We start from the raw sequence: 25,832 nt of genomic DNA, 5'->3' as shown, positions 1-25,832 counted from the left end.
AAAATATGAAATGCAAAAGAGATTTCCACTTCAATAAGATAAGAGAAAAAAAGATGAAAATTAGAAAGGAAGGGATAAAGTGGCTCTTATAATTCAAGAGAACCCACAAACTATTAGAGTTCAGCAAGGCTGCTGTAGTCAAGATCAAGAAAATTAGATCAATAGCATTCCCCATATACCAGATAACTGACTAGTAAATATAACAGAAAAAAATTCATTTGAAATAGCATTCTAACAACAGCAACCTAGGAATAAACTTAAGGCCTTTAAGAAGCAAAATACAGTTATAAAAGATACAAAGGAAACAGGGAATAAGTGAAAGGATATTATATAATGTTCACAGCTGGAAAGACTAAATTGAAGTACTGGTGCAAGAATTAACAAACGGACCCCAGAACAACAGAGTAGTCTACTCATAATATAGAAACTTAATTTAGGATAGAGGTAGCAATGGAAATTTATATAGAAAGAATATTTCTATATAAATTTTTATTTATTAATTTAAAATTATTTACTAGTTTTTAAATGATTAATTTTAACAATTAATACAATTGTGGTTATCCATAAAACTAGATTTTAGGTAGACTAAAAACTAGTGTAAAAACTAAAACTTTTAAAGACATTTAAAAGGGGCTTCCCTGGTGGCACAGTGGTTAAGAATCCGCCTGCCAGTGCAGGGGACACGGGTTCAAGCCCTGGTCCAGGAAGATCCCACATGCCGCGGAGCAGCTGGGCCCGTGAGCCATGGCCGCTGAGCCTGTGCTCCACAATGGAAGAGGCCACAACAGTGAGAGGCCCGTGTACCCTGCCCCCCCCAAAAAAAGACATTTAAAAGAAGATATAATGTCTCCATTATTCTAATGTAGTAGGGACAAAACCACACAAAACAAGAGACTGATAAATGACTACGTTAAAACTAAAAACTTGTGTTCAACAAAAGATACAATAGACAAGTTAAAGAGACAAACCATAAACTAGAAGATGACGTTTGCAACGTATACAACCAACAAAGAGTTGGTATAAGGAAAACAAAGAACTATAAATCAGTAAGAAACAATATATTTTGTTCAATATAAATGAGCAAAATATTTGAGCACAATGTATAGAAAAGTAGGTTCAACTGCAATTGAGGAAAAGCAAATTTAAGTAAATACTACTCCACTCCATGAAACTGGCAAAAATTAAGTCTGATAATATAAAGTAGATGAGGGTATGGAAAAAAATGAGAAATCTCTTACACTGCTGCTGGTATATACTGGAATAGCCTCTTGGAAGAGCAATTTGACAATATCTAGTAAAGTTGAAATTACATATACACTATGATAAAGCAAATCCACTTCTAGACCTAAAGAAACTCACCTATCTCTCTGCAGCATGGCTTATATTAACAAAAACTGGAAACCACCTAACTGTCCACCAATACAAAATACATATAGGTAAACTCTAATTAGAGAAATAGAATATTATATAGAAATTAAAATGAATCAACTAGAGCTACATATATCAGCTAGGATATGTGCCTCAGAGTATTAAGCAAAAATCAAGTCTGATTAAGTATATCTTTGTACATATCCTTAATCATTTCTTTAGAAAAAATGCCTGAAGCAGAATTACTTTTAGACTTCTGAAGCATATTGCCAAAGGCCTCTCTAAATGTTTGTGCCCGTGTACATTTTTACCAGTAATACATGAGCGAACCCACATCCCTGTAGTCTCTCAGTGCAGGTTCTTTTAATTTTTTTTTGGCTGTGCTGCGAGGCATGTGGGATCTTAGTTCCCTGACCAGGAATCGAACCTGTGCCCCTTGCAGTGGAAGCGTGCAGTGTTAACCACTGGACTGCTAGGGAAGTCCAGTGCAGGTATTTTTAATCTTTAATGTTCTTAGAGCATATTTTATAAGTAGTGTTATTAGCATTTGTTCATGGGCTTCCCAAATCTTGATAATTTCTTGCATTGTACGACAAGTACAAAGCTTCAGTTATGAGACTTCTTTGCAGAGTACTGTTGCAGGAGGGCTTAGGGACACAAGAAACAAAAATCCTCAGTTTTTAAAAAGTATCATTAAGTCTATTCTGGTGACGAGATTGAGACTTTCGAGTGTGTTCTGGATGACCATGAATTGGCTACAAAGAGTAAGACAGAGGATTCCCTGATTCAGTGTTCACAGTATTTAGCAGCAGAGGCAGGCAGTAAATGTAATCCCTAGGGAAGAATCTGGACAGGCTACAAAAAATCCAGGCTATCTTTCTGATTGGGTCTGCTTCCCAGCCTAGGTGTGAGGTATTACTGTATGGCTAAAGGTTTCTCTATGACTTTTTTTTTTTTAATTCATTATTTATTTTTGGTTGCATTGGGTCGGTTGCTGTGTGCGGGCTTTCTCTAGCTGCAGTGAGCAGGGGCTACTCTTCCTTGTGGCGCGCGGGCCTCTCATTGCGGTGGCTTCTCCTGTTGCGGAGCACGGGGTCTAGGCACACGGGCTTCAGTAGTTGTGGCTTGCAGGCTCAGTAGTTGTGGCTCATGGGCCCAGCTGTTCCATGGCATGTGGGATCTTCCTGGACCAGGGCTCGAACCCGTGTCCCCCGCACTGGCAGGTGGGTTCCTAACCACTGTGCCACCAGGGAAGCCCCAGATCATCATTTTTAATGCTATATGGAGAGCAAACCATGCTTCAGATGATCAGACATGTATCATAAATCATAGTGTTAGACAGATTGCCAATGATCCCCAGAGATCCCCAGTCACAGCCCAAGGAAAGCCTCAGAACCACACTAAGAGTGACTCATACCTTTTTCAGAGGTGCACACAAAGAACCAAAAGGGAATATTCCAGCTAGGCAGACTTGCCACCTACCTTTTCGTGAGCTCTTGTTCACTAGTGTCCAAAGCTCTCAGGGTTCGGGCATAAAGGACAACGATGTCACTGTGCTTGGCTTTCTTGTTGCACTAAGGAGCCCAATGGGACACAATAAGTGTGGTTCTAGGAATCCTCCTGACTTAACATGCTGACTATGCACATGCACAGTTTTAAACTATGGTCTTTACCTGAGGACATTTTCGTGCCTGTCCTTTGAGCCACTTAGAAATGCACTTATATCCAAAGAGGTGCCCACAGCGCAATGCCGAGAGCCGGTGATCCCCAGCATTGGTCCACTGTTCCAAACATATTGTGCAAGTGTCCACTTCTTCCTCATCCACAGAAGCAGAAGCTAGGAGAGGATTAGACTTCTGGGGAGACTGCTAGATGGAAACCAGAATACATTCAAATTAGAGAAAATGCAAAATCAGTCTTGAAGAAGATGTGAAACTATCAAATTAACAAAAAACCACACAAAAATGATACAAACACAATTGAAAATGCCAAAGAAAACCCCCAACACCCATGAATCACTTCCCATTCTTTCCAGAAGGCAATCTGGTCAAAGGTAATATAAGCCATGAAAATATTATTACCCTTTGAGCTTATAAAATTCTTGATTTTCTTTCATTCAAATGACAAAAAGGAGCTATATTTACGAAGATATTAAAACAAAACAAACCTAGAAGTGACCCAGTTAAATAACAACAGGGAATATTAAGTTTGTTATACATTCGAAATTAGGTCCATAATCAATTCAAGTAGCTATAAAATACCTGGCTCATGTGAATAAAGAAAAAAAAATACCAGGAAAAAAAGAAAGGATATAAACAACTCACAAAAATACAAATGGTCGGTAAGTGTTCACTTATAATTAAAGAAATAAAAATTCAAGTAAGAGACCACATTTTTACTTTCTCATCTATTAGATGGCATAAATTGATGTCTGATGACACCAAGCACTGAGGGTGAGGGAGAAATGGGCATGCTTACATACTGTTGCTGCAAGTAGAAACTGGAACAAATTTTCCTGAGGGCAACTTGGCATTATCTATCAAAACTGAAAATACATACATCTTTCCTTTGATATAGCAATCTTTCTGCTAGAAATATATCCCATGAATATAATCACAAATATTTGCCAAGACAATAGTACAAAGATGCTCAGTGCAGCATGATCTTATTAGGAAGCAACAGCAACAACAAAGAAATAAAGAAAAAGGGAACAACCGTAGTGTACATGGCAAGGGAAGAGTTAACTAAAAATGTATTCCTATGTAAAAACACTGTGCAGCTATTACTACCAATAAGAATGAGATTCAATTTTATGTACTGACACTAAAAGGCTCTCCAAAATGCAGTAAGTTGGGGGAAAAGGAACCAGTCTCACAACAGGATATTATATAATCCCTCTTGTGTGAATTTTAAAATAGAATATTTAAATGAATTCAGTAAAGTTGAAGGATACAAAATTCATCTACAGAAATCTGTTGTATTTCTACACACTAAAAATGAACTATCAGAAAGAGAAATTAAGAAAATAATCCCATTTGTGAACTACATCAAAAAGAACAAAATACCTAGAAATAAATCTAACTGAAGAGGTTAAACACCTGTACTCTGAAAACTATAAGACACTGATGAAAGATATTGAAGACAACACAAACAAATGGAAAGATATACTATGCTCATGGATTGGAAGAATTCACACTGTTAAAATAATCATACCCCCCAGGCAATCTATAGATTCAATGCAATCCCTGTCAAAATATGAATAACATTTTTCACAGAACTAGAATAATTCTAAAATTTGTATGGAAACACAAAACTCCAAATAGCCAAAGCAATCTCAAGAAAAAAGAACAAAGTTGGAAACATTACACTCCCTGATTTCAAACTATACTACAAAACTACAGTAATCAAAACAGTATGGTACTATCACATAAGCAGACATATAGATCAATGGAACAGAACAGAGAGCCCAGAAATAAAGCCACACTTATATGGGCAATTAATTTACAACAAAAGAGGCAAAAATAGACAATGGGGAAAAGACAGCCTCTTCAATAAATGGTGTTGGGAAATCTGGACAGCTACATGTAAAAAAATCAAACGGGACTACTTTCTCACATCATATACAAAAGTAACCTCAAAATGGACTGAAGATTTAAATATAAGACCTGAAACCATAAAACTTCTAGAAGAAAACATAGGCAGTAGGCTCTTTGACATCGGTCCTAGCAGTATTTTTTTGAATATGTCTCCTCAGGCAAGGGAAGCAAGCAAAAATAAACAAATAGGACTACATCAAACTAAAGATTTTGCACAGCAAAGGAAACTATCAACAAAATGAACAGGCAGCCTACTGAATTGGAGAAGATATTAACAAAAGATATATCTGATAATAATATCCAAAATAAACAAAGAGCTCATACAACACAACAGCAGAAAAAAACCTGATTAAAAATGGGCAAAAGACACGAACAGACATTTTCCCAAAGAAATAGCCAACAGACACATAAGAAGAAAAGATGCTCAGCTTCACTAATTATCAGGGAAATGCAAATTAAAACCACAAAGAGATATCACCTTATACCTGTCAGAATGGCTATCATCAAAAAGACAACAAATGACAAGCATTGGCGAGGATGTGGAGAAAAGGGAACACTCATGCACTGTTGGTGGGAATGTAAATTGGTGCACCCACTATAGGCAACAGTATGGAGTGTGGACAAATACCATATAATCTCACTTACATGTGCAATCTGAAAAATAAAACAAAACAAAAAAACCCAGACTAAGAGACACAGAGAACAAATGGGTGAGTGCCAGAGGGAAGGGGAGTGGGGTATGGCAAAATAGGTGAAGGGGATTAAGAGGTACTGACCTCCAGTTATAAAATAATAAACCATGGGGATGTAATACATAGCATGAAAAATATGGTCAATAATATTGTAATAACTTTGTATGGGGACAGATGGTTACTAAACTTATTGTGGTGATCACTTCATAATGTATGCAAATGTCAAGTCACTTTGCAATACACTTGAAACTAACATAATACTGTACATCAACTATATTTCAATAAAGAAAAAACATTTATACACATAAGTAAATTTATATGAAAGTAACTTTTCTAGAGAGAATAAATAAAAATAGAAATTTGCAAAAAGTGGATCAATGATGTTTTGGAACTGGCAGGGTCCACAGCTGGTATAAATAAGTCTTATATTAAGGACAGTGATATCTGTAATTTAAAAAAATAAAAACTGTTTATCTCATACCAATCTTTCTGCCAGACAGTTCATAGACTGCATTCATATCTACTACTTTAACTGATACTTAACCTTGTCAGGTGGACAGGACAAGTTCTCCTCACATCTTCCCCTACTCCATGTTTTTAAACCTAAGGGGAGGCAGTCACACAAATAATGAGTAACTTGTATAGGATCTACACTTGGACCCTCTGCCTACAAAGTCTGTGGGCTTTCCACTTTAATCTGCAGCTGCCTTTTTAAATGTAAATCGAAACCTCTCATTTGAAAGGATGTTCATATTACCTGTTTGGGGAGAGTCTCTCCTCTACCAATACATGTAACTTCTTGCTCTGTTGAGATATCTCTGAGTTGCTCTGCCAAGTCGTTTCCAGAAATGATGGGATAGGTAATATATAAAAGAAGATACAAGTCAGGTATGAGGCTAGCAGGAGAGGCTGACTCACCACAGCTTTCCATTTCTAATTGATAGTGTTGCTGTAAAAGGAATGACAATTTCCCCAAGTAGCATCAATGAATCCTTTTTTTTTTTTTGGCTGTGCAGCACGTGGGATCTTAGTTTCCTGACCAGGGACTGACCCCAAGCCTCCTGCAGTGGAAGCATGGAGTCCCAACCACTGGACTGCCAAGGAAGTCCCAATGAATTCATTTTTAAATGTAGACACAATAGTAAACTAACCCACAAGTACCCATCACCCAATTTCAAAAATAATATTTTGCCAATCTTGTTCCAAATAAGCCCCCAATCCCATTATTTTCTTTCCTAATAACAAACCCTAAAATGTGGTTTCACTTGTAAAAACTTTTGTAGCACTCACTGATAAGGACTTTTTTTTACATAAACACTATACCTAACAAAATTAACAATACTATATCTAACAAAGTTAACAATAATCCTTCAATACCATCCCAGACACCCAGTTTGTATGTAAAATTTCCCAGCTGTTGTTGTTGTTATTTTGTGGCCACATAGTGAGGCATGCAGGATCTTCCCCAACCAGGGAACGAACCCATGCCCCGCGCAGAGTCTTAACCACTGGACCACCAGGGAAGTCCCTCTCAATTGCTTTAAAGTTGCTCTTTACAATAGATTTACTCCAATAAGGATCCAAACAAGGTCTTCAAACAGTGAGCTTGGATTGTTATGTCTCTTAAGTCTTTTTCATTTATAACAATTCTCCTTCACTTATTTCTATGCCCTCCTTGTCACTGATGTGTTGAGGGAGATTTGGTCATGTGTCTTGTGAAATGTCCTACATCCTGGATTTGGCTGACTGCTTCCTGTGGTACTCCTTACTTACTGCTTCACTGCCCGCCTTTCCTATAAACTGGCCGTTAGACCTAGATTTTTTTTGTAGATTCAATTCTGTTTTTTGGAAAGAGGAAGGGCAGCAAGAAACTCAGGTTGTGTGCTTCTGATAGCAGGACACCAGGAGGCTTATACTGGGTTCAAGTGATGTCAGTCTGACCCCTAGACTATCTGGTTCCTCAACAACCTTTCACAGCTTCTATTAATGGTCAAGAGAGTAATCTTAATTTTTAGTTGTTTTTCTTTTTGAGGCTCAAATTGTTCCATCGTAGGCCAGAGAGAATCCCTTCAAATTGGCACTTTAAAAAAAAAATCTTTTATTGAAATGTAATATGCATACAGAAAAGTGTACCATAAATATTTTTAGTGAATTTTCACAAACTGAACTATAAACCAGAACATCATCAACAACCCTAAGAGTGCCCCTTATACCCTTATGTCCTCCTTTTATCTTGGGTGACAGGCAGGGAGGTGACCTTGCCCCCCAAAAGTAACTACTTTACTAAATTTTAACACCATCGACTGGTTTTGCCTGTTTTTGTATATAAATGGCATCTGAGTTACCCACTTTCTGCTATTTCTGTTTGACATTCTTTGCAAGATTTTTCCATAATAATGTGTGGAGATGTAGTTCATTTCACTTCTGTACAGTGTTTTACTGTGTAAATATATAGCATTTATTTATCCATTCTACTGCTAATGGGTTTGTGGATAGTTTTCAGTTTTTTCCTATTACAAACAGTGTTATTACATTCTTGTACATGTCGTTCATGAACACATGTACTCATTTCCTTGGCTATATACCTAAAAGTGAAATTGTTGAGCCACTAGTTCTATATATATATGTAGTGAGTTTATAACAATACTAGCAAAATGTTTGTACCAATTTACATTTTGATGTAAAAGAGGACATCAAAATCATAAAATGTGGGGGGAGGAGAGTAAGAAAATGTAGATTAAAAAAAAAATTTCCTTAAATGTATTTGAGCCCACATGACTACCAGTCTAAGGCAAGCAGATATAGGAAAGGGTTACTACACTTGAAAAACAGGTTAACCACAAATTAAAAACATACACAAAAACCAAAAAGAAGAGAACATAAGTATAATACAAAAGATAATCAGGGGGAAGGAATAAATTGGGATACTGGGATTGACAAATACACACTACTATATATAAAATAGATAACTAATAAGAACCTACTGCATAGCACAGGGAACTCTACACAATGCTCTGTAATGACCTATAGGGGAACAGAATCTAAAAAAGAGTGAATATATGTATATGTATAACTGATTCACTTTGCTGTACAGAAGAAACTAACGCAACACTGTAAATCAACTATACTCCAATAAAAATTAATAATAATAATAAGAAGAATCAAACCACAAAAGGAAAAACAAAAAGAAAAAAAGGGAAAAAGAAGAAATGTAAAATCAATGGGAAAACAAGGTTTAAAATGGCAATAAATACTCATCTATCAAAAATTACCTTAAGGACTTCCCTGGTGGTGCAGTAGTTAAGAATCCGCCTGCCAACGCAGAGGACACGGGTTTGATGCCTGGTCTAGGAAGATCCTACATGCCACAGAGCAACTAAGCCCACATGCCACAACTACTGAGCCCATGTGCTGAAACTACTGAAGCCTGCGCGTCTAGAGCCCATGCTCCACAACAAGAGAAGCCACTGCAAGGAGAAGCCTGTGCACGGCAACGAAGAGTAGCCCCCGCTCGCTGCAGCTAGAGAAAGCCCGTGCACAGCAATGAAGACCCAACACAGCCAAAAAGATAAAAATAAAGATAAATTTTTTAAATTTTAAAAATTGAGAAAATAATAAAGAAACTGTAACACTAAAAAATAAATAAATAGGAGGCTTCCCTGGTGGCGCAGTGGTTGAGGGTCTGCCTGCCAATGCAGGGGATGCGGGTTCGTGCCCCGGTCTGGGAGGATCCCACGTGCCGCGCAGCAGCTGGGCCCGTGAGCCATGGCCGCTGGGCCTGCGCGTCCAGAGCCTGTGCTCCGCAACGGGAGAGGCCACAGCAGTGAGAGGCCCACGTACCGAAAAAAAGAAAGAAAATAATAAACAAACAAACAAACAAATAAATAAATAAATCGTACATTTCTTTAAAAAAAATTACTTTAAATGTCAATGGACTAAATGCTCCAGTCAAAAGACACAGAGTGGCAGACTGGATTAAAAAAACCCAAAAGCCTACAATATGCTGCCTACAAGAGACCCACTTTAGGGCAAAGCACACATACAGATTGAAAGTGAGGGGATGGAAAAAGATATATGATGCTAACGGAAATGATAAGAAAGTGGGGGTCGCAATACTCACATCAGACAAAATAGACTTTAAGAAAAAGGCCACAAGGAAAGATAAAGGACACTATATAATGATAAAAGGATCAATACAAGAAGAGGATTTTTAACTCGTCAACATGTATGCACCTAATATAGAAGCATCGAAATACATAAAACACAGTTAACAGACATAAAGGGAGAGGCTGACAGGAATACAATAATAGTAGGAGACTTTAACACCCCACTCACATCAATGGACAGATCTTCTAGACTGAAAATCAATACAGCAAACAGAGATCCTAAATGATACAAGAGAACTGTTAGACTTAATTGATATTTTTAGAAATTATCTCAAGCATCTTTTGTGACCACGACAGCATGAAACTAGAAATCAACCACAGAAAAAGAAATGAGAAAAAAACAATTACATGGAAACTAAACAACATGCTACTAAAAAAACCAATGGGTCAATGATGAAGTCAAACAGGAAATTAAAAAATACCTTGAGACAAATGACAATGAAAACACAACCATACAAAATCTATGGGATGCAGCAAAAGCAGTTCTTACAGGGAAGTTCAAGCGATACATGCCTTCCTCAAAAAACAAGAACATGTTTTTTGTCATAAACATGTCTGTTTATGACAAACTCACAGACAATATAATACTAAACTGTGAAAAGCTGAAAGCCTTCCTGCTAAAATCTGGAACAAGACAAGGATGCCCACTCTCACCACTTCTATTCAACATAGTACTGGAAGTCCTAGCCACAGCAATCAGACAAGAAAAAGAAATAAAAGGTATCCAAATTGGAAGGGAAGAGGTAAAACTGTCATTATATGCAGATAATATGATACTATATATATAAAATCTTAAGGACTCCACACAAAAACTACTAGAACTGATAAAGGAATTCAGCAAGGTAGCAGGATACAAGATTAACATACAGAAATCGGCTGCATTTCTTTACACTAACAATGAAGTATCAGAAAGGGGATGTAAAAATACAATACCTTTTTTAAAAATCACACCCGCGGGCTTCCCTGGTGGCGCAGTGGTTGAGAGTCCGCCTGCCGATGCAGGGGACACGGGTTCGTGCCCCGGTCTGGGAAGATCCCACATGCCGCAGAGCGGCTGGGCCCGTGAGCCATGGCCGTTGAGCCTGTGCTCCGCAATGGGGGAGGCCACAACAGTGAGAGTCCCACATACTGCAAAAAAAAACAAAACAAAAAAAACACCCGCAAGGGACTTCCTTGGCAGTCCAATGGTTAAGACTCCGCACTTCCACTGCATGGGATATGAGTTCAATCCCTGGTCGGGGAACTAAGATCCTGCATACTGTGCAGCCAAAAAGAAGAAAGAAAAAAAATCACACCCCCCAAAATAAAATGTTTAGAAATAAACCTGACTGAGGAGGAGAAAGACTTATTCACTGAGAACTATAAAACATTAATAAAGGAAACTGAAGATGATTCAAAGAAATGGAAAGATATCCCATGCTCTTGGACCGGGAGAATTAATACTGCTAAAATGGCCATACTACCCAAAGCAACCTACAGATTTAATGCAATCCCTATCAAATTACCCATGACATTTTTCACAGTACTAGAACAAATAATCCTAAAATTTATATGGAACCATAAAAGACCCAGAATTGCCAAAGCAATCCTGAAGAAAAAGAACGAAGCAGGAGGCATAACCCTCACAGACTTCAGACAATATCACAAAGCTACAGTAATCAAAACAGCATGGTATTGGCACAAAAACAGACATATGGATCAATGGAACAGAAAATAGAGCCCAGAAATAAACCCACACACCTACAGTCAATTAATCTTCAACAAAGGAGGCAAGAATATACAGTGGGAAAAAGACAGTCTCTTTAGCAAGTGGTGTTGGGAAAGTTGGACAGCCATACGTAAATAAATGAAGTTAGAACACACCCTCTCACCATACACTAAAATAAATTCAAAATGGCTCAAAGACTTAAACATAAAACATGACACCATAAAACTCCTAAGAAGAGATCATAGGCAAAATAAATCATACCAATGTTTTCTTAGGTCAGTCTCCCAAAGCAATAGAAATAAAAACAAAAATAAATAAATGGGACCTAATCAAACTTACAAGCTTTTGTACAGCAAAGGAAACCATAGCAAAATGAAAAGACAACCTACAGAATGGGAGAAAATATTTGCAAAAGATGCGACCGACATGGGCTTAATTTCCAAAATATACAAACAGCTCATACAACTCAACAACAAAAAAACAACCCAACAAAAAATGGGCAGAAGAGGGACCTCCCTGGTGGCGCAATGGTTAAGGATCCACCTACCAATGCAGGGGACATGGGTTCAATCCCTGGTCTGGAAGGATCCCACATGCTGAGGAGCAACTAAGCCCATGTGCCACAACTACTGGCCCACATGCCACAACTACTGAAGCCCGCACGCCTAGAGCCCATTCTCAGCAATGAGAAGCCCAGGCACCGCAACTAGAGAAAGCCCACGCGCAGCAACAAAGACCCAACGCAGCCAAAAATAAATAAATAAATAAATATCCTATGATAAACCATAATGGAAAAGAATATAGAAAAAGAATATACATATATATATGTATAACTGAATCTCTTTGTTGTACAGCAGAAATTAACATTGTAAATCAACTATGCTTCAATAAAAAAATAAAGTGAACCTCTTATAAGCAGCATTAAAAAAAAAAATTTACACTCCCACCAGTACTGTATGAGAGGTCTGGTTGCTTTATATCCTTCCCAATACTTGATATTGTCAGTCTTTTAAATTTTAGCTGTTGCGGTGGGTGCATATCAGTTACCACACTGTGGTTTTAATCTGTATTTCCCTGATGACTAATCAAGTCTCTGTATATATTTATTGGCCATTTGGCTATCTTGTTTTGGAAGTACCTTTGCAAATCTTTGGCCCATTATTCTATAAGGTTGTAGAAGTTATTTATGTATTCTAGATATAAGCCCTTTTCTGGATATATGTATTATGAATGTTTTCTCTAGTCAATGGGTTGCCATTTCACTCTTTTAATGACGTCTTTTGATTAAGAGAAGTTCTAAATTAAAATTCACCTGTTTTGTCACTCATTTGTTGGAGAAATCTGGTCACTGGTCCTGTGAAATGTCCTACATCCTAGATTTGACCAACTACTTCCTCAAGATATTTTTAAACTTATTTACAGAGTTGTACAATCATTACCACAATACAATTTTTTTGTTTTTTTGTTTTTGCGGTACGCGGGCCTCACTGTTGTGGCCTCTCCTGTTGCGGAGCACAGGCTCTGGATGCGCAGGCCCAGTGGCCAGGGCTCACGGGCCCAGCCGCTCCGCGGCACGTGGGATCTTCCCAGACTGGGGCATGAACCCGTGTCCCCTGCATTGGCAGGCGGACTCTCAACCACTGCGCCACCAGGGAAGCCCCCACAATCCAATTTTAAAACATTTCTATCACCCCAAAAATATCCATCACACCAATTTAGAATCATTCCCCATTTGTACCAGCAGCCCTTACGCAACCACTAATCTACTTTGTCTCTAAAGATTTGTCTTTTCTGGACATTTTACATAAGTGGAAACAAAATATCTATGCTGGCTGTCATAACTTTAAAAAAAATTTTATGTTAATTTTCTTATATTTCTTCTATATTTTGAAGTACTCCTTACTCCTAGATTTTATCACTCATGTATTCCTCTAATACTAAATGGTTTCATTTTCCACACTAGATCTCTAACCTCTTATATCCTAGTTTATAGTATTGAGGAACAAATCCAAATTTGTTTTCCAGTTAGCTATACAGTTTTAACAATAATATTAATTATGTCTATTTTTTCCCCACTGATATGAGATATTCCCTTTACAATGTATTAGATTTTCATATATGTATAGGCCTTCTTCTAGATGTTCCATTTGTAGAATGTCTTACATTTTAGATTTGAATGACTGCATTTTTGAGTTATTGCTCATCTTGTTCCTTTATTTCCTTCCTGTAAACTGCTTAAACTGTTTATTATATCTAGAGTCTCAAGTTGATTCAGGGTTTTTACGGGGGGCAACAGTACTTACTAGGTGGTATGGACATTTTCTTTTTTTTTTAAAAAATAAATTAATTTATTTATTTTTGGCTGTGTTGGGTCTTTGTCACTGCACACGGGCTTTCTCTAGTTGTGGACAGCGGGGGCTACCCTTCGTTGTGGTGCGTGGGCTTCTCATTGCAGTGGCTTCTCTTGCTGCGGAGCACGGGCTCTAAGTGTGTGGGCTTCAGTAGTTGTGGCACATGGGCTCTAGAGCGCAGGCTCAGTAGTTGTGGCGCACGGGCTTAGTTGCTCTGCGGCATGTGGGATCTTCCCGGATCAGGGATTGAACCCGTGTCCCCTGCATTGACAGGTGGATTGTTAACCACTGCGCCACCAGGGAAGCCCTGGACATTTCTGATTGCAGCACATCAAGAGGCACATAAAATCTGGTGGTTTCACTTTCTGAAATGCTAAGATTGATCAATGGGTTCCGGTGGTGTCAGCCTGGTCCCTCTATTAAAGACTCCCACCAACCTTCCAACCTAATGGTTTTAAGAGTCACTGATGATCTTTGACTAGATACATCAATTCATTAGGAGTCACAAAATGATAATTTTTCCCCCTATCATTCATGCTACAATTACTAGCTGGGATTTTTCTATTAAACAAAACTTCCTTAGGGGGTGGGTGGAAGGGAAGAATAGGCAGGGCATAGAGGACCTTTTGGGCACTGAAAATACTGCATATGATATTATAATGATGGATGTATGTCATTATACATTTGTCCAAACTTACAGAATGTGCAACACCAACAGTAAACCCCAAGGTAAACCAAAGACTTTGAGTGATTATAGTGTGTAACTAATGCACCATTCTGGTGAATGGTGCCAATAATGGGGAGGCAATGCATGTATGTGTGGGGGAGGAAGGGGGGCAGGTGTATATGGGAGATCTGTCTACCTTCCTTTCAGTTTTGTTGTGAACCATAAACTACGCTTAAAAAAAAAAGTCTTTAAAAACAAACTTAAAAGACCTTCTCCATCAACTATTTGGTTTTCTGGATACAGTTCAATTAGGAAAGGCAGGATAAATGCTTAATCCTTTATTCAAGTTTTCAGAGCAATGAGTCAGGGCTCTAATAACTTATGATGGTGGTTAAGTAAGGTGTTTTTTTTTTTTTTTTTTTTTGCTGTACGCGGGCCTCTCACTGTTGCGGCCTCTCCCACTGCGGAGCACAGGCTCCGGACGCGCAGGCTCAGCGGCCATGGCCCACGGGCACAGCCGCTCCGTGGCATGCGGGATCCTCCCGGACTGGGGCATGAACCCGTGTCCCCTGCACCGGCAGGCGGACTCTCAACCACTGCGCCACCAGGGAAGCCCCAGGTGTTTTTTTTTTAAAGTGCACAATTATGAATTTATAGATTCACACAGATTTGATGTATTTCAATCTGTAATCTAAGAATACATTCATTATTCTTTTTAATGCTCAAACTGTCCCAACTTAGGCCAGTAGGATCTCTTTCAAGGTTGCGCCTGTGCCTACTGACGTAACTCTGTAAGACTCAGACGGCTTCCTTGCTTTCCAGCACAATAAAATGCCCTAGGCCCATCTTGTATATTTCCTATCACAGACCTGGAAAGCCATTTCTCCAAGCCTTGGTTACCTTTACTGTGAGAAGACCACAGTGTAGAGTATCAGATAGGTTTTTTGGTTTTTTTTTTTTTCTGGGTAAAGATTTTATTTATTTTTGGCTGCGTTGGGTCTTTGTTACTGCGCACGGGGCTTTCTCTAGTTGTGGCGACCGGGGGCTACTCTTCATTGTGGTGCGCAGGCTTCTCCTTGTGGTGGCTTTTCTTGTTGTGGAGCACGGGCTCTAGGTGTGTGGGCTTCAGTAGTTGTGGCTCGTGGGCTTAGTTGCTCCGCAGTACGTGGGATCCTCCCAGACCAGGGATCGAACCCGTGTCCCCTGCATTGGCAGGCGGATTCTCATCCACTGCGCCACCAGGGAAGTCCCCAGAGAGATTTTTAATACAAGCGTATGCTTAAGGGGTCTCTGCCCATCTACTGTTAAATAAAGTTCCACTTGCACAACACGTAACATTACACTAGGACTTAAAAAGTACTGGACTAGACAGGGTACTAAATTTACGAAGATTTTCTTTTAAATAATCTACTTCCTTCTCAAATGTCTAAGAAAACGAAAGGGAATGTAAAATGCCATTATAAAGTGACCAACTCAATGGGTCACAAATCACATTAAATTGCAAGCCAGATCAAATCCTCTCTATACAGTTATGGCCAGTGAAAGTTCTGTACTATAAAGCATTAATCTATGACATTTGGGGTGAAAAGGGAAAGTATCAAAACACAAGTCTAGAATTTCTAGCCTTCTGGAGTCTAAGCTTTCCGGATATTGACCTTGTGAATCAAATCTGGATAAAACACTCACCTTCTAAAACCACAGCTTCAGGTTCCTCTGCCTGGACAACTCCCTCTTCATACTCTGTGGAGCCGTCACTGTCAGAACTACCTGATACCTGCAAGTCTTCAGAGACAGGATTCCTAGTCTCTGAACCATAAGAGGTGGCTGGCGAATGAGGCTGCGTCCTGTTTACTTGAAAGTAAGCATCCAACGGTGCTCTCAACCTATATATGCAGAAAGACAACAGAATTCTTGTACAATGTACCATCATCACAAGAATAATCCACAGTAATTTGGAGGTAAATCCTAGTCATTTTAATGCATCACCAGGCCATTAAATGCTGCCTTTGAACGTTCAAGTAGGAATAGAGATTCAGGCAGGTGCTGACTGGACTAGACATGCTCTTTCCACTCAAGTATTCCATTAGCCCACACTGAAGCCTGACCCCTCTGCTAAAAGCTAATCCTACTTTACTGGCATTTCTTTTGTCAATACCTTTTAAAGACATGACTCATTAATATAAAGGAAGGAAGGAGGGGGGGAGGGCTGACTCAGCAATTTGTCTGCTGATATTAGGGGGTTGAAAAGAGAGTGGGCAAGACGAAAAAGGGCCCTATTTTTTTTTTTTTTTTTTTGCTGTACGCGGGCCTCTCCCGTTGTGGAGCACAGGCTCCAGACACGCAGGCTCAGTGGCCATGGCTCACGGGCCCAGCCGCTCCGCGGCATGTAGGATCCTCCCAGACCGGGGCACGAACCCGCGTCCCCTGCATCGGCAGGCGGACTCTCAACCACTGCGCCACCAGGGAAGCCCTAAAAGGGCCCTACTGATCAAATATGGCCTCATGGGATTCTGCTTCTGCAGCTACTTAAGACCAAGGTCTTTTGAGGTATGAAGCCTGGCTATGGTCATCATTGTTTCACCTCTTATCTTGAGCCACTTTTCAAGTCAAAAATGTCAAAGAAGGAGAAAAGTTCTCTCTTTTGCCTGCTCAAACCTGCTGTTGAGCTCTCTATAGTGATTTTTTTTCCATTTACTGTGTCAATTCCAGTATTTCTATTTTGTACATTTTTATAACTTCAGTCTCTTTATTGATATTGTCTATTTTGTTGTTTTATACTTTACTTTAGTTCTTTGAATATATTTAAATAGCAGATTTAAAGTTGGTTTAGTAAGTCCAACATCTTGGCTTCTTCATGTACAGTTTCTATTTTTTCTTCCTGTGTACTGGTTATACTTTCTTTACATACCTTATTTTTTCTTGAAAACTGGACGTTTCAAATAATATAATGTGGTAACTCTGGAAATGAGATTTCACCCATTCCCAGGGTTTGCTGTTGTTGCTCTTTCTTATAGTTGTTACTATTGGTTTAGTGACTTTTCTGAAGTTAATTCTATAAAGTTTGCATTCTTTGTTGTGTGTGGCCACTGAAGTTTCTGTTTGGTTAGCTTAGTGTTCAGTTCATGACTAGACAGAGATTTCCTTAAACACTTGGAATCAGTATACCTCTCAGTCTTTGCTGAGGGACTTGATGTGTGTGTTGGGACACATCAACAATAATCAGCCAGGCAGGTGACAACTCTGCCTTAGCCTTCATTTCCTGCTTATGCAGAGCCTCAAGGTCAGCCAGAGCTGAGAGCTTAGTGCCTTCTTAGGTCTTTACTGATTGTGGGCCCAGCTGCACACAGCCCTGGGCATGTATGTGGCCTTCTAGATTCCCAGGAATATGTCAGAACTCTTCAAAACCCCATAGGAAGATCTCATTCTCCACCTTTTCCTTATAAGCTTTTTGGTTAGTCTAATGTTTGCCCCAGTGGTCATCCACTGCCACAGGCAGACCCTGGGGAAAAGGCTTTAGAATTTTTGAACTGGACAAGCCAGGGATTGCCTTTCAAGTGGGATCTTCCAGGAAACCAACAAACAGGTCAAAGAAAGAGAATTCTCTGGGGATGAGGTTTTGAAGGACCTCCAATTCCATTCTACTCTCTCTAGTTGCTTCCAGGCTGCTGCCTTTTCCCTGTGATTGCAGGCATTTAGTTTTCAAGACTACTATGGAGGGACTTCATAGTAAGTCCCTCCATAGTAGTGGTTAAGAATCAGCTTTCTAATGCAGGGAGCATGGGTTCGATCCCTGGTCGGGGAACTAAGATCCCACATGCCGTGGGGCAACGAAGTCCGCATGCCGCAATGAAAGATCGATCCCACATGCTGCAAATAAGACCCAACGCAGCCAAATAAATAAATAAATATTTTTAAAAAAAGACTACTATGAAGCTGAAGAGGGGAATGGGAATAGGGAATGCCACAAAGCTCACAGTTCTTACTGAGATTCAGCTGGTTTTCTCTGAGAATCACTCACTGAATTGCTACAAGTATTTCGTTCATTTCCAGAGTACTGAAAAGTTGATTTTGATAAATTTTGCCAGTTGTTTTAATGATTTTATCTATTTATCTATTTATTTATTTATTTATGGCTGTGTTGGGTCTTCGTTTCTGTGCGAGGGCTTTCTCCAGTTGCGGTGAACGGGGCCACTCTTCATGGCCTCTCACTGTTGCGGCATCTCCTGTTGTGGAGCACAGGCTCCAGACGTGCAGGCTCAGTAGCTGTGGCACACGGGCTTAGTTGCTCCATGGCATGTGGGATCTTCCCAGACCAGGGCTTGAACCCATGTCCCCTGTGTTGGCAGGCAGACTCCCAACCACTGCGCCACCAGGGAAGCCCTGTTTCAATGATTTTATGGAAAGAATTTTCTGAGGTCCTTACTCTGCCGTTTTCACTGATGTCACTCAGGTTTCCTTTTCAAAAAAAAATGCTAACCAAGTTTACAAACTTATTTTAGGAACTGTGCATGAACAGCAGCTATAGCTACTCATGAGAATAAGAATATAAGAACAGTATTTCCTAAGAACATTTTAACCAAATGAAATACATAATAAAGTTAGGCTATTACATGCATATCAATAGCATTCTGCATAGAAACCAGTAAAAAATTAAGTGATTGACTATTTTTTAAAAAATCACTCATTAATATTGCTTTTACATAGCAAAATAGGCATTTCCAAGGTCAGGTGGGGACATATAAAAGAGGAACTATGAAGAGCAACTGGGAGGCAGTGCTAGGAGTACAGTCTTGGAACCCAAGAAATTCTCCTTTTTTCCTGCACTTATCATCTCTGAATTAAATAACGTACAGTAAGTTCTTGCCCCTTGCTTACCCTCTGTAGTCCTAGATTCCCTAAGCTCCAAGAGAAAAGGTACCCTGATCTGTCCAGTTCACCAATGTATCATCAAGGCAAGAGTTCAGTCTCTCACATAGTGGAGTGTTACAAATATTTGATGAATAAGTGATGACGCTGGCTGTCAGAATCAAGCAGCCTCAAACAAAGAAACAGGAAAGGAGTTTGTGACCTTGGCTGAGAAGTAGTTGGGAAAAATATCCCACTATGCAGGTTTCCCCAATTTCTGGCTTCTTGGTGGAGTCTGAGGCAAAAGCTGCTCACCTTGGCCCAGGCTCTCAGCACCTGGCCCAGGAATGGTCTGTCGGGTGAGTAACGCCAAACACCATAATGAGAAATTCACCTCAAGAAATTCAGAAGGGATAAGCAATGAGTCGTGGAAAAGCTCAGACTTTTATGTGAATTTAGTGTGGAATTTGTTTACAACACAATTTAAAGGAAAAAAATTTTAACGCCACATTTATCTGGCTCCAGAATCCATGTTCTCTCCACTGAACTGCATAATTCCTTGCCTTTAAGGTTTATTCTCTTTGTGGAGACAAACATATGACCGTCAGTCAAACAGCTTAACTGATACCATTTAACATCTAACTTCTGTAGCTCAGTCCCTGAGCAGAGATTCTACACACATCAAGCTATTTTCTGAGAGTCTGGCTTCTGTGTAGCAGCATCCCCTGGGAGAATCATGCTGACTGTGCCAACAGGAGAATTCGGTCTCTGTGGTGTTTCTAAGTTTCTCTGTAAATTGGCATCTGGTTTATAAGTGTCACTCTCCTGTGAACTGGTTAACAGAAAAGTCCCCAACCAAGAGCAATCTCCACCCCCGCCTACTCATGAGTGGATGAACAACCAAGCGTGAGGACTACTGCAAGAGGCCTCTTGACAGTTCTTGGGGACACCATTCTCAACTGTCAGCCCCCTTACTTCAACAGGGTCCCCAAACTGCACTACAGGGTACCTTCACCTATGACACAAATGTATGAAATCCTACTTTGCTTTCAAAATCCGAGTAAACAGCATCTTAAAATAACAGAATAGCATACATCTGCAACTCTTGTCAACACAGAACTAGGCACCTCTCACCCTTGATGGATCACATCCAGCAGTGACCAGGCATTACAGAGACTAAGCCACAGTAATAGCAGGCCCTGATACAGTAATCAGCAGGATCCATGGAAAAGGATGCTGAAATCCAGAATCAGAAGGCACAGTCCAGTTTCACAGTTATCCCAGTCAAATCACAAATCACCCCATCATCTTCCTCATTTGTAAAACATAGGTATTAGATGGCCCAGCTACCACTTTTTATTGTCACCTCATTATTTTCAGTGTTAGAAAACAAATGGGTCGACTGAAGTTTCTTCTATCTGTTTTTGTTGACAACAGTCAGATTCAGGTTCAAATACCAGCTCTAACCTCCTCTGTGCTGTCGCTATGAGACCCTGAACAAACCACTCTCTCAGGGTGCAAGTTTCCTTCATATTTAAAATGAAAAGGTTGAATTCAATCTCTTTCAACATTATGAAGATACTTAGAAGCCCAAATGTGAAACAAAGTATTTCAAAAAAAGCTGAAGGAAGTTAAAAAACAGGTGAGGCATAGACAATTGTTATTTTTCATAATAACTCTGTCAAGACTTGAGAGCTAAGCCCTTCAAGAGGCAAATTCAAACCAAAACCTATGGAAGAAAATTATTTTTAACTCTACAACAGTTATCAGGTGAGGAGGGCTAGAATGTTTCTCACTTAGTCAGATAAGCTCTAAATTAATTCACACTCTACTTTTCACAAGGCTTCTCTAAATCCAGCCTGCCCATCTTCCAAAATCTACTGCACCACTAAGTGGAGAACAATGAAACATGGGCGAGTGGAGTGGCCTTGCAAGTTAAATATTTTTTTGAGGAACAACAGACAAATGATCGAAAGAAAAGCCAGCCTCTACAGAAACCGCTGCCGACAAACTACCACCGAGTTTTCAAAACGTATCAGTGTAACTTATCCCCTCCATTACTTTGTGAAGTAAATAAGCCAAGCACTTTTATTCTCATCTGACTTATGCGGTAACAGGGTTTCAGAAAGGTCACCTGACTTGCCGAGTCACAATGCCAATTCTTGGCCGCACGGGAGCTACGATCAGGGCCTGAGGTTCATAATTCCCAACCTGGCACTAATCCTACTGTTTATACATATATTTACCTGGCACTGTTTGTCCTGTGAGACCCTCCAGCTCTTGCCCTCTGTGAAGCAGAACTCCTCCTCCTCCTGGCTCTCACTGGCCCCACCCTGTGGTCCGAAGTTGGTCTCAGGAATTCCAGCATGCCACGAAGTCTCTGCAGCCCATTGATGAAGCTGTCCACGGGATTCAGTGAAGATACATGGGCAGTGGGGTTAGCACCAGATTCCTGCCTACGCTCCTCTGAAACTCCTGGACTGGTGATCTCCACAGTCTCTCCTCCTGAGAGCTCCTCTGTCGCACCAATGGACACCTGTGGAGCAGGCTGGAGCAGGGCTGGTCCCCCTTGGCTGCGGACCACTGCAGCAGGAGGGGGCTGGAGCAGGGCTGGTCCCCCTTGGCTGCGGACCACTGCAGCAGGAGGGGGCTGGAGCAGGGCTGGTCCCCCTTGGCTGCGGACCACTGCAGCAGGAGGGGGCTGGAGCAGGGCTGGTCCCCCTTGGCTGCGGACCACTGCAGCAGGAGGGGGCTGGAGCAGGGCTGGTCCCCCTTGGCTGGTGACCACTGCAGCAGGAGGGGGCTGGAGCAGGGCTGGTCCCCCTTGGCTGGGGACCACTGCAGCAGGAGGGGGCTGGAGCAGGGCTGGTCCCCCTTGGCTGGGGACCACTGCAGCAGGAGGGGGCTGGAGCAGGGCTGGTCCCCCTTGGCTGCGGACCACTGCAGCAGGAGGGGGCTGGAGCAGGGCTGGTCCCCCTTGGCTGCTGACCACTGCAGCAGGTGCAGGCTCAAACAGGGGTGGTCCTTCCTGGCTGCTGGCCACCTCAGTATGAGAAGGCTGGAGCAGGGGTGGTCCCCCTTGGCCGCTGACCACTTCAGGGGGAGCAGGCTGTTGTGCAGCACCATGATCTAACTGCACCTGAAGATCACATTTCATTGCTTCATGAGCCATCACTGAAGAAGCAATATTTGTAAGTATTAGTAAAGTACATCAGCTATAAGACATGTTTTATCTAATCATATCTGTTCTTTAATATTTCTGTTTAAGATCATTCTTGGCAAAACTGAGAAACTTTAAGAGATGATTTTGTTCGACTTTTTTTTTTCATAATAAGTACTTATAACCAGTTTTCCTGTTTGCCCTTTGAAACATGAAGTCATGTGATCACAGCACTATCCTTTAAAATAGATCTAGGGACTTCCCTGGTGGCACAGTGGTTAAGAATACGCCTTCTAACGCAGGAGACACAGGTTAGATCCCTGGTCCAGGAAGATCCCACATGCTGCAGAGCAACTAAGCCCATGCGCCACAACTACTGAGTCTGTGCTCTAGAGGCCGCAAGCCACAAGTACTGAAGCCTGTGTGCTGCAACTACTGAAGCCCATGCACTCTAGGGCCCACATGCCACAACTACTGAAGCTCGCGTGCCTAGAGCCCGTGCTCTGCAACAAGAGAAGCCACCATGTTGAGAAGCCTGCACACCACAACCAAGAGTAGACACCGCTCGCTGCAGCTAGAGAAAAGCCCACGCACAGGAACGAAGACTCAACGCAGCCATAAATACATACATACATACATACATACATAAAAAGAGATCGATAAGAGGACTGAACTACTGAAAGTAGTGGATCCACAAGTACAAGGCAAAGGGAGTATGAGACACACAAATCAGTTTTTCCGGACTGATAACTGGTAGGACTGTGTGCTGTTGAGAAGCAAGCTAATTTCCACTGAGGGGACTGTAAAAACCACGTACCAAAATCCTGTGAAAGTAGTTAATCTGTCCCTCAGGCAAACTATCAAAAAACCCCTCCCCCTATGCTGCAGACAACTGGAGGTGTGAACCAGACAGACTTAAGACCAGCAGTGAAAACAAAGAGTTAAGTGAAAGTCTACAAGCTTTCACAAGTGTGAGACACTTCCAACCCTTCTCCCCAGCTGCACAAATCCAGAACGCAATATTCTGGTTTACATACATTCTCTATGCCTCAAGGCAGGAAATTACAGGATTGTTCCCTAGAGAAAACCAGCTCAAGAGGAAAGATCTATAAATACTGACAGCTCTGACTCTCAAGAAAATGGCTGGGTCTCTGCCCATACATCTAACAGTAAAAGTCCATTGGTTGGTAAGGTTCAGTCATTCATAAAGAGCTTCCAGTCAGTTTTCTGGGGGTCTCTCCTCAAAATGAACAAATAGCCAAAGAACAACTGACATTCAAGAAAAGCCTCCAACATGAGAGAAAGAGACCAAAGCAGACAAAGAGAAGAAACTCGGAGAAAACAAAGGAACACAATGCAAGAAACAGAAATAAGTAAATAAATAAACAAATCCAAACTTAAAAGAATGCCAAGGAAAAAATGATCAAATCAGAAAACAAGAAAGAGCTCTTAGAAAAAGAAAATTTACAGCCAAAGTAAATGCTTTAATAGAAGGACTGGTAGATAAACATGAGTAACTCTTTCAGAAAACAAAAGACAGTTAAAAATAATAATAATATTAAAAGCTCAAGCTAGAATACTTGATTAACTAAAGTACAAGAATGAGAGAACTCAAAATGGAGAAGAAAGTGAAGCAAAACCTCTGGTCAAGATGTAACCATACACTCTCTTCTAAGAACCCCAACACGGTAAATTTCCTCAAAAACTGTATCAGTTACAGAACAACCTCCATTATTAATTCCAATTTTAGGACACTTATATGCAAAACCACACTACTATATGGATTTATAGATATAAGATAGTATAAAACAAGCCCAGGCATGAAAAATACCAAATTCAGGAGAGGAAGGGTGCAGAGGTACACATGAAGCTTTGAATACAGAATTTTTTTTTTAAGGAAAAAAAAAAAAAAGAATTCTATCAAAAAGTCAAAGCCAAGATTTGTCAGATCTGTGTGGTGAATGCACGGGTCTTTTAAAAATTATTCTGTGCACTTCTCAGTATGGTTAAATATTAAAAAGTGAAATTTCTTCCCATCATACGCCATATCTGATTAGAGAACAACCAGTTCTGATGAGATGTGAAAGGCCCAGAGCCGAATCCAAACCTGATTCATCGGTGTATCCTACACAGCAAGAAGTACAGAGCAGATGCTAAGTATCTACTGAATTACACACCATCCACCTAAAAACACAAAACCAACCAAAATCTCCCAACAACTAAGAACATATTAGCACCGCGGGAAGTTCTCTAACCAGCGCCATACTGGAGCAAAGCTTCCCAATCAAAGTGGGGAAAACACAAATCCCTCCAGGCCTGGGGCTGAGCAGCGGTGCGTCGGCTGCCTCCCCACCCCCACCCCCACCCCCCGCCCCAGGCCATGAGCAGCCTGGTCCTAGACCTCCATCTTCCCAACCTTTGTCACTCAGATTTCAACCAATGTCCGCTCCAGGCGGGAAGATGGCTCCCGGTTAAAAGAATAAGAGGCGCCGGCGGAGAGTGGGGCCGACCTGGGTTCAAATCCCTGCTCTGTCACATCCTACCTCTGGGACCTTAGGAGGTTCCCTATTCGACTTGCTCCTCTGTAAAATGAGGATAATAAAAGTGTTTACGTCACAGTGTTGCTGTGAGATAAAGTTGGATAGAACAATAGGTCTTTCGTTCAACTTGAAAGTGATGCATGTAGAGGGCGCTCCACGGGACGGCAGTTATTTGCAGATGATGAGTCTGAGGCTCGGCTGCTTGGAGAGCAACCCTGGACCTATGACTCCGGCCCGGAGGCCAAGTCGGCTCCTTTCGGGATCCCCGATGTTCCTGCCTTCCCCGCCCCCACCCTCACCAGCAACCCCGAAAGAGCGGGGATTCGGGAGCCTCAGCCCCGACAGTTGGGGCCGCCCGGAGCGGCCGAACCTCCTCAGACAGCCGGGTTCCAGGCCGGCCCGCAGCCCATCTCGTGGGGCGTCCCGGGGCCCCGCGTCCACGGACCCAGCCCGGGAAGTCATCCCGGAGCCAGAGGCCCAAGGTCTGGGAAGAGGAAAGCGCCCACCTCACCTGAAGCCGGAAGGACGCGGTCCGACTCGCGAGACCGGTGGAGCAGCTGCAGTCTCCTTATAACAACTCTCGCCGGACACCCACTTCCGGAGCAGCTCAATCCGCCAGCCTGAGTTGCGGGCTCGGCCTGCTCCTATTGGGCAGCAGTCCCAGTCGGCGACCAATACCTTCTCTTCTTCTTTCTTTGGTCGCCACTGGCTGAAACAGCGGCGCTCTCATTGGCTGATC

General features: G+C 41.3%; 1 protein-coding gene across 2 annotated transcripts in view; it reads right to left on the bottom strand.

The window, feature by feature from the left end:
• Nucleotides 1–25,714, bottom strand: part of RFWD3 (ring finger and WD repeat domain 3) — a 40,212-nt gene extending 14,498 nt beyond the window's left edge. Inside the window, exons 1-6 of one of the 2 annotated variants that reach the window (XM_081217248.1) lie at nt 25,605–25,714; nt 21,640–22,567; nt 16,235–16,431; nt 6,414–6,484; nt 3,042–3,233; nt 2,851–2,942 (exon numbers count right to left, since the gene is read on the bottom strand). In XM_081217248.1, coding sequence (XP_081073374.1) covers nt 2,851–2,942; nt 3,042–3,233; nt 6,414–6,484; nt 16,235–16,431; nt 21,640–22,565 — 1,478 coding nt within the window. In that variant the 5' untranslated portion in view covers nt 22,566–22,567; nt 25,605–25,714. Of the gene's footprint in view, nt 1–2,850; nt 2,943–3,041; nt 3,237–6,413; nt 6,485–16,234; nt 16,432–21,639; nt 22,568–25,604 lie in introns of both variants that reach the window. The other variant, XM_081217249.1, reaches the window with a different exon arrangement.
• Between the last annotated feature and the right edge of the window lie 118 nt (nt 25,715–25,832).

The sequence above is a fragment of the Mesoplodon bidens genome (assembly GCF_964165515.1).
Source record: "Mesoplodon bidens genome assembly, chromosome: 18".
Classification (NCBI taxonomy): Eukaryota; Metazoa; Chordata; class Mammalia; order Artiodactyla; family Ziphiidae; genus Mesoplodon; species Mesoplodon bidens.
The sequence above is the reverse complement of the archived record's forward strand: the minus strand, read 5'-3'. Positions and strand labels throughout refer to the sequence as shown.